Raw genomic sequence first — 14,691 nt, forward strand, 5'->3', positions numbered from 1 at the left:
CCATTGAACAGGAAAGAAAATGGAAGAAGAGGAAGTAGATTTGCGGTTGTTATAAAGAGGGTGACTTTTAAACAAGCCATGTAATATACAAAATCACCATAAGGTTTCTTTAAGACCCTAGTCACCGCGCTCGAGCAGTATTCCATCACTCCTGATAGTACTGTTGTGTTTTCATCCACCTTAATTCACTACTTAAGGTCAGATCTTTTATTCTTGATAAGTTGTTGATTAGGAGAAATGATCTGAATTAGTGCAGAAGGAGAGAAAAACTACTGCAGATCACTAAGATAGTTTGTACCGTGTAATAATATGCCAGTTAGTAAGTAGAAATGCTGACATACCTTGAGTGGTCAAAGGTTAAAAAAAAGTGGGGGTGGGAACATTGGACATAACTGTAGCTTGAAGACAAGTTAGTAGAATCACTAAAAATTGCTCTTTCAGTGTTAATTCTAGAGACGGTAACAGCCATTTTGATAAATGGGGGAAACTTAAAGATTTAAACCACTGAAAGTAGGTTCTCATAAATACTATAGGGCATGGAAACTAGTTCCTAGTAGGGGCAATAGGGTAGTTTTGAGATACTTGGAAGGGTTTATTCCCTAAAGTACTAAGACTATAAAAGAAAACCTCAACTCAAATTTATTTTCATTTTTAGTTTTTGGAATATACTGACAGTGCAGTTTTAACTGGAATACTGTGAACTGTAGAAGGAAAAGACAGGTTTCAAATCTAGGTTTGAACCAAATGAAACTCTCATTTTTCTACATTAAACTCACGTGGTTCACCCTAAGACAACTTAGGGCCCAGTGCTTCTGAGAAGTTTTTTCCATCCTGTATCAGATTCTGTCATGACCCTATTCTACCACATCTACTCCTAAAGCACCCTGTATGCCCATTATTGAAATTCAACATGACTAAATCCTGGTTTTATAACAGCTGGTTTCATTTGTTTTCCCATTCTATAAAATATACCATTACTTGATTTTTTTAAAGTGCTGAAGTCAGTATTTACTGGAAAATAATTCACTATATTTTAGGTTATGCAATGTTTTTGGAAGTGTTTACCTACAGCATGTAGGTTACCTGAACTCTTTCATCACACAAGCCTTCTAACCACATGTAAAGTGACTAGGACTGTTCCCTCACCCAGAAGCTGTTGTCTTTGAGTACACAGCTACTTGGTAAAGCACTCAACAGCTGGCAGAGCCTCTCTCAGGCAAGTACTAGTTTCTGTGCAGAATCTGTAGATGATACCTAGCATCTATCAAGGATTAGATCACCTAAAATCTTAACTGTCAGCTTATTAACCTGGCCATCCTGACACTGCCAGGAAAAATAAAAATCCAGGAGCGCTTCAGCAGTCTGGTCCCTTGTACAGAGGTGCAGTCTGTATGCTTCTGAGGCAGTTTACACTAGTCTATTTTAAATGGGTTTGGCAGATGAGAGAACATTTACTTAATGTGAAACAAATTTTAAGAATACCAGTTTGTGGTTTAGGATCTCTAGGATGCAGAAAGAACTAGGAAAGTGAAATAGAAATTAGGAATCCAGAGTCAAATGAAAAGTGGTTAACATTCTTTAAAAAAGGCCCAGGTTAGGTGATTATTCTAAGTGTGAAGGGAGCTAGTAATTTGAATATGAGAAAAACCCAGTGACAGCCTCAGAACCTAAGGTCCTCAAGAATGTGTCCATATCTACTCAGATTGTTCTTTCTCTTAAAACATCTATTCCTTCATCATAGCATTCTCATTTCCAACCTTGTAGCTCCCCAGATGGTGGCTCTGTATTTCCTCACTGTGGGAACTGACTCTTCCAAAGGCAGAGATTCAGTGTTTGGTCACCTCCCACTGGCCTCTCAAGAGGATCATCTCAAGTTCACCCTCTGACTTTCTGCTAGTGCCCAATGTGGCAGTGCTTGATGCTTATTACTACTATGATCCATTTCCAAAGCCTTAGCAGCAGGTTCCAGGAAATACAGGATTTATGTGGCTCACAGGCCAACTGGTCCCTGTGATCCCCTTTAATCAACTACGTGGGCCCTCAAGGTGCTTGTGCCACATTTGCTGCACTCAGTCCCCTGACCTGCCCACAATTCTAGATGCATCTCCTAAGGCTAAGGAGCAACCCCACGTTCCAAACCCCACAACTTCTTTTAGCTTGCGTTAGGAACAGATGCCTCACTCTTAAGGTAACCCCTCTCATCCAACGGAGGCAATTCCATCCCAACTCTTAAATTAAATCAAACTTCTATATCCACCCCCATCCCCTCCCCTCCCCAATTTATTCTGCTTCAAAATTGCATTCATCTTCCCAACATGAGGATAGGGCAATTTGACCTTGCTTGGTCCTTTACGTGTCCTAGTATTTCACAAGATGTGGTCCCTAGACCATCTGCCTCATGGGCTGAAAGCCTGTAAGAAATGAGTAGAATCCTGGAATAGATAAAGAAACTGGAAAATCTGGTGAGATCCAAATGAAGTCGAGTTAAAATGATAATCTTGACTTCAGTTTAACAAAAGTGCTATGATATGTTAATATTAGGGCAAGATGTATATATTTTTGCAACTTCTCTGTAAACCTAAAATAATACTAAAAACAAGCAAACAAAACAAAAAGACCCACTTCCTGGACCCTAGACTAAACGAATCTCAATTTCTGGAGCAAAGCCAGGAAATCTGCATTTCTAATAGGAACCCCCAATGATTCTTACACAGACCCAAACTTGAAAACTAATCTTCTCTTCCATCCCATGTCTGAATGGCTGCTTCCTCCTTTTATTGATACTTACCTTAACCTGGTTTAATCCTTCAGATCCTCTCAACTCTAAAATATAAAGACTATCATTATCCCCCTTTCACAGATGAGAAAGTAATAAGATGAGAGTACTAAAAAGTTAAGTAATCTGTCTAGGATCAAGCAGCCCATGATCGATGGAGCTGGAATTTGAGTCCCTTGTCAGTCTAGCACCCAAATCTATGCATAGAACAATTCTACTGCCTCTCATTCTGTTGAACGTGACCAATTAAAGAGCTCTGAAACTAAACCACTAAAGCATTATGACCTATTTCTCTAGCCACCTAACAGGCCCCTTTTCTGCTGCTGGGGAATAAGCAACGAGAAAGCACTGGGAAGATGTGTCAACTATGGAGACCTGTACAGGGAAGGCACAGTGGCTTTTCTACCAGGATCCAGCTCAACTGCTGTATTTTCTATTCTCTCAAATGCCCTAATGTGTACCAATCTAACAATGCTCATCTTACTCACTTTTACACTACATTCTCTCAGGTTTGCTAAGCATCTGTCCATATTGTCAGGAAAGTGGAAACTTTAAATCAACTTACAATAGGTCCTCTGTATCCACAGGTTCTGATCAGTGGATTCAATCAACCACGGGTTGGAAATACTTGGGGAAAAAACATCAGAAAGTTCCGAAGAACAAAACTTTAATTTGCTGCATACCACCAACCATTTGCATTATACTTAAAACAGCTCCTTACTGAGGATTTGTATTAGGTATTAGAAGTAATCTAGATTTCGGAGAAGCCAATGGCACCCCACTCCAGTACTCTTGTCTGGAAAATCCCATGGATGGAGGAGCCTGGTAGGCTGCAGTCCATGGGGTCACGAAGAGTCGGACACGACTGAGCAACTTCACTTTCACTTTTCACTTTCATGCATTGGAGAAGGAAATGGCAACCCACTCGTGTTCTTGCCTGGAGAATCCCAGGGACGGGGGAGCCTGGTGGGCTGCCGTCTTCGGGGTCACACAGAATCGGACACGACTGAAGCGACTTAGCAGCAGCAGCAGACATGATTTAAAGTATATGGGAGGAGACGGGAAAGATGGAAGGGCTGTGTGTTGGTTATATGGAAATACTGCACTATTTTATATAAAGGACTTGAGCATCTGTGGATTTTGGTATTTGCGGGAGGGAAAGTTCCTGGAACCAATTCTCCACAAATAGAGAGAGAGAATATATATCTGTTTATCTGGGCTCCCTGACTGGTGTTTAGACCTTAATGAAAGTGTTAGTTGCTCAGTCATGTCCAACTCTTTGTGACCCAATGGACTATAGCCTGCGAGGCTCCTCTGTCCATGGAATTCTCCAGGCAAGAATACTGGAGTAGGTTGCCATTTCCTTCTCCAGGGGATCTTCCAGACCCAGGGATTGAACCCAGGTCTCCAGCATTGCAGGCAGATACTTTACCCCCTGAGCCACCTGGGAAGCCTGAATACCAAGTTGTAAATCTAATGATCAAGTTTGGGGAGCTCATGACTGCCAAGCAGGCACACAGAACAGCACCACTTCCATCCAAATTGCTTCAGCAGAGTCTAGACAGAGCTGACAAAACAGAACACAATGTCAGGCAGTGTCTCTGTTCTTGTGTATTTCCTTTCATTTCTTCAAGTGAATCATAAAACAATCACAGGATTGGCAGGAGAAACCTAAGAAGTATATTCAAGTAAAACGTGTTTTCATTAGTTCTGCTTCTGTGATTGGAATTTGCTTGATTTTATTATCAATAAAAAGGTTGCCACTCATATCTGAGAAATATGATAATTAGAATCCACATAGCGCCTTCAGCCAGCACATGCTCATTCATGTCCAACTCTGAGATGCCGTGGACTGTGTAGCCCACCAGGCTCCTCTGTCCTTGGAATTTTTCAGGCAAGAATACTGGAGTGGTTTGCCATTTCCTACTCCAGGGAATCACTTAGAAAGCAGTGTGTCTCTTTGTAAAAGCATGAGGAGAAAAATACTTGTATAGCATCTTTTTATTTACTTTACCATTGCTTTAATGCACTTTAAAATTTATCTACATTAATTGGGAACAAAGAAACAAAAATAGACATTTCTTTGTTTTTCATAAATAACTACTCTCCATATTTGATAAAAAATCTCAAACCATTATTTTAGCTTCCCACAAATACAATACATACAGATTTTTTTTCTGAAATAGTGTCAGCAAATTAAGTACCTTGAAACTAACATAACCACATACAACTGCCGTTCTTTTGACTTCCAGGAACAAAACAAAAACAAAAAACTTCTTATCAAGATGCTCTGGGTTTCCTTTTGTTAGTGTTAAGAGATTCAGAATTATAATCATCTGCCAGTAATAATTTATAGATTTGAGTTGATTGTCTACAAATAAAATACCACTGGCGTTGCTTTATGAGTTCTGGATTTGACATGACATCAACGATACCTCATGGGATAGGCAGTACACATGTGCAGAAATCAGAAAAAGTAGTGAATGCCCTGCGCTCGAACTGCTGACTCGGTATGTGCCTCATTTGGCTCAGTAATAAATTCACCTGCACCAAACCCGTATCAAAAGTCACTAAATCTCCCATATATATAATATATATTATTTATATACACCCACAACACATACACACTATACATACAGTTTGTAACAACATGAAGTAATATTGTCTTCAAATAATGTACCACAGACATTATCCTGGCTGAAATAAATCCTGTAATTGTCATCAAGCTGCTAGAAGCTTTTGAGAGTTCTGAGTCAGGTTACTTAGTTACTTTCATCCTGCCTACCCTTCACCCTGCTTTCATGTGTTGGTAGCTTTTTCTTTCAGAACCACCCTCCTCAACCCAGGCAGATTTCTTTCCCAGGATCACTTGATTGGACTTTGGAGGCAAGAAAGGGCACGCAGAGGGAGCAGGCAATTCTCAGCCACTGCACCTCACACCTGCCTCGATTTGTGATGTTCTCTGTCCTGTTGGCCCCATTCGGTGTTAGAAAGCAGTGATTCAAAGCTTTGTCCCTCCTACCCCCCTTGGTCTTTCTGTAGAGCACAAAAGTGAAAGAAGCCTCTTTAGCAGGGGTGGCAGTTCATTAAAATATACAACTACATTTCCTAGCTCTGGGGTTCCCACTCTGTACTTGAGACTGCAGGTCACGGATGCTGTTATTAAGGTTCGGTGTGGGATCCATGAGGTTTCCTCCTGGCAGCTGGTGTCAGGGTTAGTGCAGCCCTAACCCAGGAGGAAAGGGCCTAATGAATACCAACTTGGAAACAGTGCTGTTGGCACATTATTTAAGCCTGTACATGCGCACGTGACACAACACACACACGGGCCCGTCGTTGGAAACGACCGCAAGAAAATATGACCAAGGTTTGCAAGGATAAACCGATAAGGCACCAAGAGAACTTTCTTCCAGTCAATTTAGACAGCTTCAAAATGTGAGGTTAATAATACATATTAAAAAGACTTCCTAAGTCTCTTTGTCAACTGATTCACTGATAGGTCACATATTAGTTCCTTCTAAACCTTTACCCTCCTATCTATGAGAGACATTGCTTAAAATTGAACCGTGAAAGGGACAGCCCAAAAGCTGTATATGAATGAGACTAAACTGGGCCTTAAATCCTCATTAAAATCAGAGCTAGCTCTAAAGAAGTTGCCAAACTACCTCACAACCTTTCATTTTATAATTGTTTTCATGAGTATGGATTGTCTGCCTAATGAAAATAAAAATCAGGAGAAAATCGAGTATGGCATGGAAACGAGGTGAGCATAAATAGATGAGTTTCTCTGCCTGGGTAGGGGGAGGGGTGGTTGATGCAAGACTTCAGGAAGCAGGTGGGCTTAATCTTTGAGAGAAGGGAGAGCAGGGGTTAGAGAGAGAGACTTGAAAACAGGCAATGCTAAGAACTGGGATGAACCTAAAAAACCTCCAATGCATTACCTCTATTATTGCTCTTTGCCTTAGTATCCTTTCTCTTAACCGTCTTACATTCTTTTTTAAAGTAAATTGGTTGTTCTTTTTAGGTTTGGTATGTTGCCAAAATAAAAAAAATAATTGTTTTAAAAGTAAGAATTAAATCACTTCAACCACATCCTCTCACAACTTTTAGATAAATTCTGCATCATCTTTACATTCTTCCACACACACACAAAAAAAAGAGGAACAACCCAAATTAGACACAATGACTGAAGGCAGCAGAATAATCTATGTACTTTCTGGGAAGAGGTCAAGGTGATCAGAAAAGGTCCTCATTTGAAAAACAGGAGAGGACCTGGCCCTCAGGCAGGGGATCTATTTCAAGGTTCTAAGAAGCTGCAGAATAAGGAGAGGAATTAGATGTGCAAAAAGTTCTGTAGCTCGGTGTACCAGGTTTTGTCAAATATACTGAAATTTAATTTTGATTTAGATGTGTGTAAGAGCAGTGCATTTTTATAAACATGAACAGCCTTTGAAAGTTCATGAAAACTATTAACATCATGCTTCTTTCCACCAGCATAGCGCTTAAATCCACTGTGGAAAATATATACTTCTTTACTTAATATCCATAAAGTAAAACCTAACCTGGGCTTAAATCTTACTTTTCCAACTTTGGTATAAATGAAGTGCAAATCTTTATTCCCAAATTTTAATTGCATTTGCCATTTTAGCTTCTTAAATTTAGTCCCGAGTATTTTACTGTAAAATGCACTTTCACTCCCTTCCCCAGCTATAGCCTCACACTCTTCTTGAATGAATGAATGGTTAAACAGATTAGGAGAGCAAACAACATTTTTAACAGTAAAGTGTGTGTGTGTGTGTGTGTGTGTAGTGTGTGTACGTGTGTATTCAACAATACGCAGGCTTTCATATATGAATGAGGGAATGGTTCAACAGATTAGAAAAGCAAACAATTCTCCAACAGTAAAGTGTGTGAGGGTGTGCTCACCAATATATAGGCTTTCTCAGAAGAGGAGGAAAAGAAACATATTGAGGTTGGGTGGGGAAAACAGCTTTCCTTTTGCTACACTGATCCACGTTTCAAAAGCTTAAGCAAGTGTGTTATGGTCTCAGTTGTTGTCAGAGGCTGCAGAGAGCAGTGTCTCGCTGCTTTTGAAATACCTGGCTGTAATCTAGTCCAAAGTCCAGGGACACTCATTTTTCCCTCATTGCTGCCGCTGTTCGTTCACAGGTAGCCAGCCTCCCTCCTACCCCACCCCCTTTCAAGCGCCTCATTCAAGGATGGGTGTGGTTTCTAATCACAGCTCTCCAGGAGAGGAGGAATAAGAAAAGCAAAAGGACTGTTTAACATGATAAAGGAGGTGGGATGGGGGTGGAGCAGATAAGAGAAGTGCTGGAAATTTACTTAATTACAGGAGGTATATCCAGTTTAGTCCTTAAATGTAAAAAGGAGCCCCCTTCAGCTCTATCAGTAAGTACTCTCAGAAAAAGGAAGTGGGTTCATTTTTACCAAAATATAACACAAGTTGTTTTTTTTTTTTTAAGTAAGATCACTGGAGTCTATTAACAACCACCCACTCCTCCAGCACAAGGCTGCCATCTTAACAGTCTAGTATTGAAGTTCAACCAATCGCCATCCCTTAGGTTAGCACTATTCCAAACATTTATTCTGGACACTTACAATGCTACCTCTAAGCTGGCACTGTTAAGAATGAGAATGATTACAAGTACTACAGAAAAGAAACCCAAGCTTGCTAAACAAAGCTAGGACACACACAGAAACTCTGAACACTTCCTAACCTTGTCACTTTCCGGAGGCCCCAAACCCATTATGCTTCCCCTCCTCAGTGTGACTTAGGGTGTCCCCCCCTAAGTTAGGGAAAGGGTCAAGCAGCTCACCGTAAAGCATCTGGGACACTTTAAGCAGTGGAAGGAGAAGTAAGCTGGAGAAGCCCACGGGACAACTTCCCGGTCACAGCAACCTGAACTTTCACTGTTCACATTATTTTTAAAGACACAAGTATAGGAAATACATTTTCCCAATTGAGACCACACAGTTCAGAGAAACCTGAACCAAGCGGGAACTTCATTATAATGCCAACCTTAGGATTGTAAAGCCCCCCAAAGCAAAGGTAAATTTTGTTGCCAAAATGCAACAAAGTTAAAAATTAAGAAAACGACATATAAATTAAAAACAGGGTTCCTCTCGAAAAGGCAGGAAGATAGAGCAGACATCAGCTGAGCCCCTCTGAGAAGTCCTGGGACAGGTGCCCCCCTGGAAACAGCCTCTTCCCTCCTCTCTCCAAGTTGCCCCAGGAGGGGGCGTCAGCACCATGAAGGTAAACGGAAGTGACCTTGGCAAAGCTACCAAAAAAAAAAACAACCTAGCTCCCTCAACTCCCGCCCGGCTCCCGGTCCCTTGGCCTCCTCCTCCTCCTACACGTGCGACAGTGACACCTGCTTGTGGTAGGCGGCGGCGGGGCCGGGGGGCCCGGTCCTGCCCGTGAGCGCGGCGCTTGCCTCGGCGTAGTCCCCCGCGGCCGTGGCGCCGCCGCTCTTGTGGCCCCGCCTCGGACGGCAGCAGCAGCGGCTGGTGAAGCGTCGCCACGACTCCACAGTCTTGCCGGACCAAATCCAGACGCCTGACGTGATGCCCACCACGAGGCACATGAAATACTTAAGCATGAGCACCCAGTACTCGGGCTTGGCGCGCGGCTGGCCGGAGTCCGGGCCCGGGCACGTGCACGTGAGCGCGGCCTCCCAGCTCTCGCGATAGTGCTGTTCGTACAGGTAGCAGGCCACCACGATGCTGGCGGGCACCGTGTAGAGCAGCGTGAAGATGCCGATGCGGATCATGAGCTTCTCCAGCTTGTCCGTCTTGGTGCCGCCCTGCTTGATGACGCTGCGGATGCGGAAGAGTGACACGAAGCCCGCCAGGAGGAAGAGCGTGCCCACCAGCAGGTAGAGCACCAGCGGGCCCAGCACGAAGCCGCGCAGCGAGTTCAGGTTCTGGTTCCCCACGTAGCAGATGCCGGCCACCGGGTCCCCGTCCACGGAGCTCAGGGCCAGCGCGGTGATGGACTTGACGCTGGGGATGAGCCACGCGGCCAGGTGGAAGTACTGCGCGTAGCCCGCGATGGCCTCGTTGCCCCACTTCATGCCGGCCGCCAAGAACCAGGTGAGCGATAGGATGACCCACCAGATGGAGCTGGCCATGCCAAAGAAGTAGACCAGCAGGAAGACGACAGTGCACAGCGCAGGGCCCGTTGTCTCGTAGTGGATGTGGCTGTGCTCGCGGCTGCAGGCGACGCTAGCATGGCCCACCACCAGGCGCACCAGGAAGCCCAGTGACACGCAAAGGTAGCAGGCTGACAGGAAAATGATGGGGCGCTCAGGGTAGCGGAAACGTTCCATGTCTATGAGGAAGGTGGCCACCGTGGTGGAGGTGGAGATGAAGCACAGCACAGACCACAGGCCGATCCAGAAGGTGGCGAACGTGCGCTCGTCGGGGCTGAAGGACGGCTGGTAGCAGGGCACCGCGCAGTTGGGTACCTGGCCCGTCCGCACCTTGTTGTAAAGCGGGTGTGACTCCTTCAGAATGGGCACGAAGGGCTCGCGGCACTTGCACACCGACGGGCCCCCGGCGGCGCAGTCGTTCCCCGAGGCCGGCGACCCCGGCAGGCCCGAGAGTGTGGGCTTGACCGGGAAGGGCCTGGGGGGAGCCGTGGTGGCCTCGCTGCGGTTGTAATCCATGCACAGGACCTCGGCGTCGCGGCCCAGCACCGGGAGGCGGTCGCAGCTCATGCGTTCCGGCCAGGCAAAGCCGTACTGGCGCATGAGCGGCGAGCAGCCGGCTTTGGCGCGCTCGCACACCGAGCGGCAGGGCGGCAGCGGCTTGTGGTAGTCCGGCAGGCAGATGGGCGTGTACATGGAGCACAGGAAAAAACGCAGGTCCGGAGAGCAGTGGATCTCCACCAGCGGCCAAAACTGGTGCACCTCCAGGCCCGCCTCGTCCTGCGTGTCGTGGTTGAACTGGTTGGGCATGTGCGTCAGGTTGTAGCCGATGCCGCGGCACATGGGCACTGTGATCTCCTGGCACGCCGGGGCCTTGGAGGCGGCGGCCGCCCTGCCCGCCAGCTGCGCCAGGAGCAGCAGCAGCAGCGAAGGCGGCGCGGACGGGTCAGGCCGAGCCATAGCCCCCTCCCTCCCCGCGTCTCCCGCAGCCCGCGCGGGGCCAGCTCAGGCAGGAGGAAACCGGGATCGGAGCTTCCCTCTCCGCGGACTTGTGTGGCGCCGGGGCTGGCAACCTGTTGGTTTCTTTTTCAAGAAATCCGTCCAAAGACCAACTGTTTCGGGAAGGCGCTGCTTCCGCAGGAGCGCTCAGTTCTTCGCTGGACAGGGCTGGAGAGGGACGATCAGGCTCCAATTCTGGGGAAAAAACTCTTTAAGAAAAAAAAAAGTGGGGGAGAAGAAAAATGGCAACCACTCCCAATTAGAGGGGCGTCAACGGTACAATCCCCTCAAGCGGTCTCCAATCTCTAAGTTAACCTCTCTCCTTTCCCTCCCCTCCACCTCCTGGAACACAACTACAGACTCCCCGTCCCTCACCCTGCCTCCTTTTCCCCTGGGCCTGCCAGGCTGCACCCCGAAGGCACAGCGCTCAGCCCCCCAGGAAAAGGGCTGAGGGACAGGGAAAGGACGGGGAGAAGGGGAAGGCGCGGGCTCTCACCTCCGAGAATCCCGAGAGAAGCACAGAGTCCGTAGCCAGCCTGGGTCCCCTGTCTCTGGGATACTCCACGTTTCTCAGAGACGGATTGGCATCGGGAAAGTTTGGCGAGAGGCTGGGTATCCGAGGAAGCAGCACATGGCAGCAGGTGGGGGCGTCTCAGAGAGGGGGTCGCACCCTGAACGACGTCGCCGCAGACTGGTCACTCGCCCTCTCCTCCTCCGGGGCCCCCCGCATGATCCGGGCAGGAGTAGGGTGGGGACAGGCCGTGCGTTCCACCAGGGTCCGGGAGCCGGACGGAGGGGCGAGTGCGCCTGGCTGCACCTGGGCGAGAGGAAGGCGACTGGCGGATCCTGCCGCCTCACAGCACCGCGAGCAGCCAGCGCTGGCCCTACCGGGACTGCACGGTGCGCGCCCGCCGCCGCGTCCCGCCCGCCCGCCGCTCGCCTCCTCCCCTGCAGGGGGCTCCGCGCTCCAAACGGACTCCTGGGGGCGGTGGCGGCGCTCCGGGGACGCGCAGGGCTCGACTCCTCCCCCGCACTCTAACACCCTTTCGCCCACCTCCGCCGGGTATTGAACTGCACGCGGCTGCGGTGGCCACAGCAGAGTCACGGTCGCGGGCGGACTGGCCTCTCCCGCCCCGCCCGGGTCACCTGCTTCTAATGCCCGCCGGGAGACTCCGCCCCAGCCCCGCCCCTTCGCGCTGGGGCTCGGTAGGTGGGCCGCCCCGCCACACTCTCCATGCGTCCCCGCCCACTGCCCCGCCGGCTCGGCCTCTCCCCAGGCGCCCTTGGGTCCAGCCCGGAGCGGGTAGCCGAGGAGCGCGGGCCAATCGCCGGCTGGGAAGCTGTGGAGGGCGGGGCGAATGCTAATCACGCCTTCTTGAGACGCTGAGCGGGAAACGCTGGCTAGAAGTCCCTCCCGAGTTCTCTGCTGATCCCCACTTATGCGGGGCTCACTTTCCCGTCATGTTCTAGCTTATGAACCCTTGCTTCCAGGGCACCTACCAGATCTCTTCTCTGCAGCTAAGTACCCTTAGAGTCCAGCGCTTGTTTAAAAGACTGCTCAAAGACTCACTCTTAACCGTGGCACCTGTCTCCGCTCTGCGCCGCCCTCACACCAGGTGAGCTCAGATTTAGAGAGGAACAAATGTTTACCGAGTCCCTACTGTGTCGGACAGCGCGTTAGTCATTCACATCTTAATCCAGGATGTCTCAGATCTTTAAAATAATTCTAGGAATCAGACATTCCTTACAGGTGAAGAAACAGTTTAGAAACTTGACCAAGGCAACCGAACTAATAATGTTAATGACCCCCAAGAAAACCACAAAGTAATCTTGTTCAGCACGGTATTCCGAGCGCCTGGCGCAGAGTAGGCACTCAAATGGGAAACCCGGGATTCGAATCCAGATAGTTGGGCCGCGACATCCACAATTTTTACCACCTCTTTCCCCTCCCCGCCCCCATATTCTACCGGTTATCTCCCAGGCTTTAACCTTTACTTTTGCATTTCGTAACAAAATCTTACTGTTGCAACAAGAAAGTAATTTTCTTTCCGTCTTTGGAAGACTCCAAACATGTTAGTCCTTTATCAGTTTATCGGGTTAAAAATCCAGGCAGTTCCGAAGCTGCCTGCAGAGAAAAGCAACACTGGCTCCGGGCAGTGTAATGGGCAGGGGCTGTACCCCCTCCCCCCGCCCCCCCCCCGGTCCGCCCCCGTCGCTCCCCCGGGCTACCCACTGCTTCGCGGTACAGCCGACCGCCGCCGGGGATCCGGGGCATACCGAGCAGCGGGAGCCCACGGGAAGACCTGCTGGGCTCCCCCAACCACTGGGACGCACTGTGGCGCTCTCCAGATGGGTTATTATGCTGCAAGTTTTAAATGTCCTAAAAATGCCTCTTTTCTACGTGTTCTAATTAGGTTGGAAGACTGAGGTGTTTAGCATTCTTGAAATTCATTCACACGCTTACAAAGAGGGTTTGAATTGTTTCCCTTTCCCCAACCCCTTCCTTCTACTGGGAAGAAGGCGGAAAAAAAAAGGCAGGAGGGCCTGAGTTCTCAAAGTACTCAGAACTGGACTAAAGGACCGAGACACACCGCGGCTATTGTCGTTCTTGTGTCCTGGATCCCACTTACATAGACTGGGAAACTAAATTGCTGAACAGTCCTCTCCTCCCTGCTTATCAACAAGACTTGTAATGAAGAATATGTGTATTAATTCCAGCCTCAAAGTTAAATATCAATCGCTTCACAAACATCAAAACTGTTAATAAATATGTTTAAAATGTATATTACTTATTTCATTCCCTGTGATTGTACCTGTGCTTATATTTTGTTTGTTTGTTTGTTTGTTTGTTTGGGGGAACTACTTGGCAGTCAATGTCGGCAAACATCCCAGGGTTGAAAGCAGTGGGAGTTTTCAGCTATGGAATAGCAATCAAAAAGAAAGGGAAACCCTCAGTGGAAAGTATGCACAGATTGTGAACATGCCAAGAGAGGCTGCCTCATTCTGTGGCCTTTATGCAACGTGTGTATTATTGGGGATGGACAAGTGTTGGCTAATAATAAAAATTATTTGAAGTTGGAGAATGTTAATCACTCATGCTGGAATTTAGCCAGAATACATGTGTTATTTCACTTGGTTCTGACTCAAAGGATGTTATCTCCTAGTCTGTAAACTTTTCCCTTCTCAGTCAACAGGGAAATGTTATTTTTGCTTGGAGATCTCTAATAATAGTATTGTAATAGTAATAACAGTGGGAAAACTTTGCCAAAAGAAAGTTACTTTGCATTGTATAGCTTTTCGTGTCATTTGAATTTTTGCTTTTTCACCTATATTACCTCACTTTAAAGGCAGTTTAAAATATGCTGTTTAACATGAGTTAGGTGCTACATAATTCATTTCAGTTAGCTCATTTAATCCTCACAACAATCAGATGGAATTGGCACCATAATGACTTGCTTGAAATTACGTATTTAGTCCATGGAAAGAACGGAAATCTTGAATTTTTTCTCCTGAGTAATAGTTATTGTTTAACAGACTGGAAAACATGAAATTATTTTTAAAGATGCAATTTTTAAGCAACTAGAACATTGCCATGCCTTTTCACCTATTAATTCACTTATCTGTCTTCCATCTAACCATCCATCCATCTATCCATCCATTTAAAAGCATCAAATTTCTGAGTTGAAGACACTACTGCTATATTAAACATGTTACTCCAAAGTGAAATTTATGAGATTCAACTTA

The 14,691-nt window shown here is 46.9% G+C and overlaps 1 protein-coding gene across 2 annotated transcripts; it reads right to left on the bottom strand.

Moving 5' to 3' along the window:
- Positions 1–4,759: 4,759 nt before the first annotated feature.
- On the bottom strand, positions 4,760–12,126 carry FZD5 (frizzled class receptor 5). 2 transcript variants are annotated; one of them, XM_006051324.4, is made up of 3 exons: positions 12,002–12,126; positions 11,444–11,764; positions 4,760–11,156 (listed from the first exon to the last, which is right to left on the bottom strand). In XM_006051324.4, the coding sequence occupies exon 3, from the start codon at positions 10,906–10,908 to the stop codon at positions 9,151–9,153; it is 1,758 nt and encodes a 585-aa protein (XP_006051386.2). In that variant the 5' UTR covers positions 10,909–11,156; positions 11,444–11,764; positions 12,002–12,126; the 3' UTR covers positions 4,760–9,150. The 2 variants fall into 2 exon arrangements, with proteins under 2 accessions (XP_006051386.2, XP_006051387.2); XM_006051325.4 differs by having other exon boundaries at positions 4,760–11,142; positions 11,444–12,064.
- Between the last annotated feature and the right edge of the window lie 2,565 nt (positions 12,127–14,691).

Source organism: Bubalus bubalis, chromosome 2, assembly GCF_019923935.1.
Source record: "Bubalus bubalis isolate 160015118507 breed Murrah chromosome 2, NDDB_SH_1, whole genome shotgun sequence".
NCBI classification, from domain to species: domain Eukaryota; kingdom Metazoa; phylum Chordata; class Mammalia; order Artiodactyla; family Bovidae; genus Bubalus; species Bubalus bubalis.

What these genes read in the sequence shown, in the direction of transcription:
- FZD5 (XM_006051324.4), bottom strand. Translation starts at nt 10,908, where the DNA reads ATGGCTCGGCCTGACCCGTCCGCGCCGCCTTCGCTGCTGCTGCTGCTC.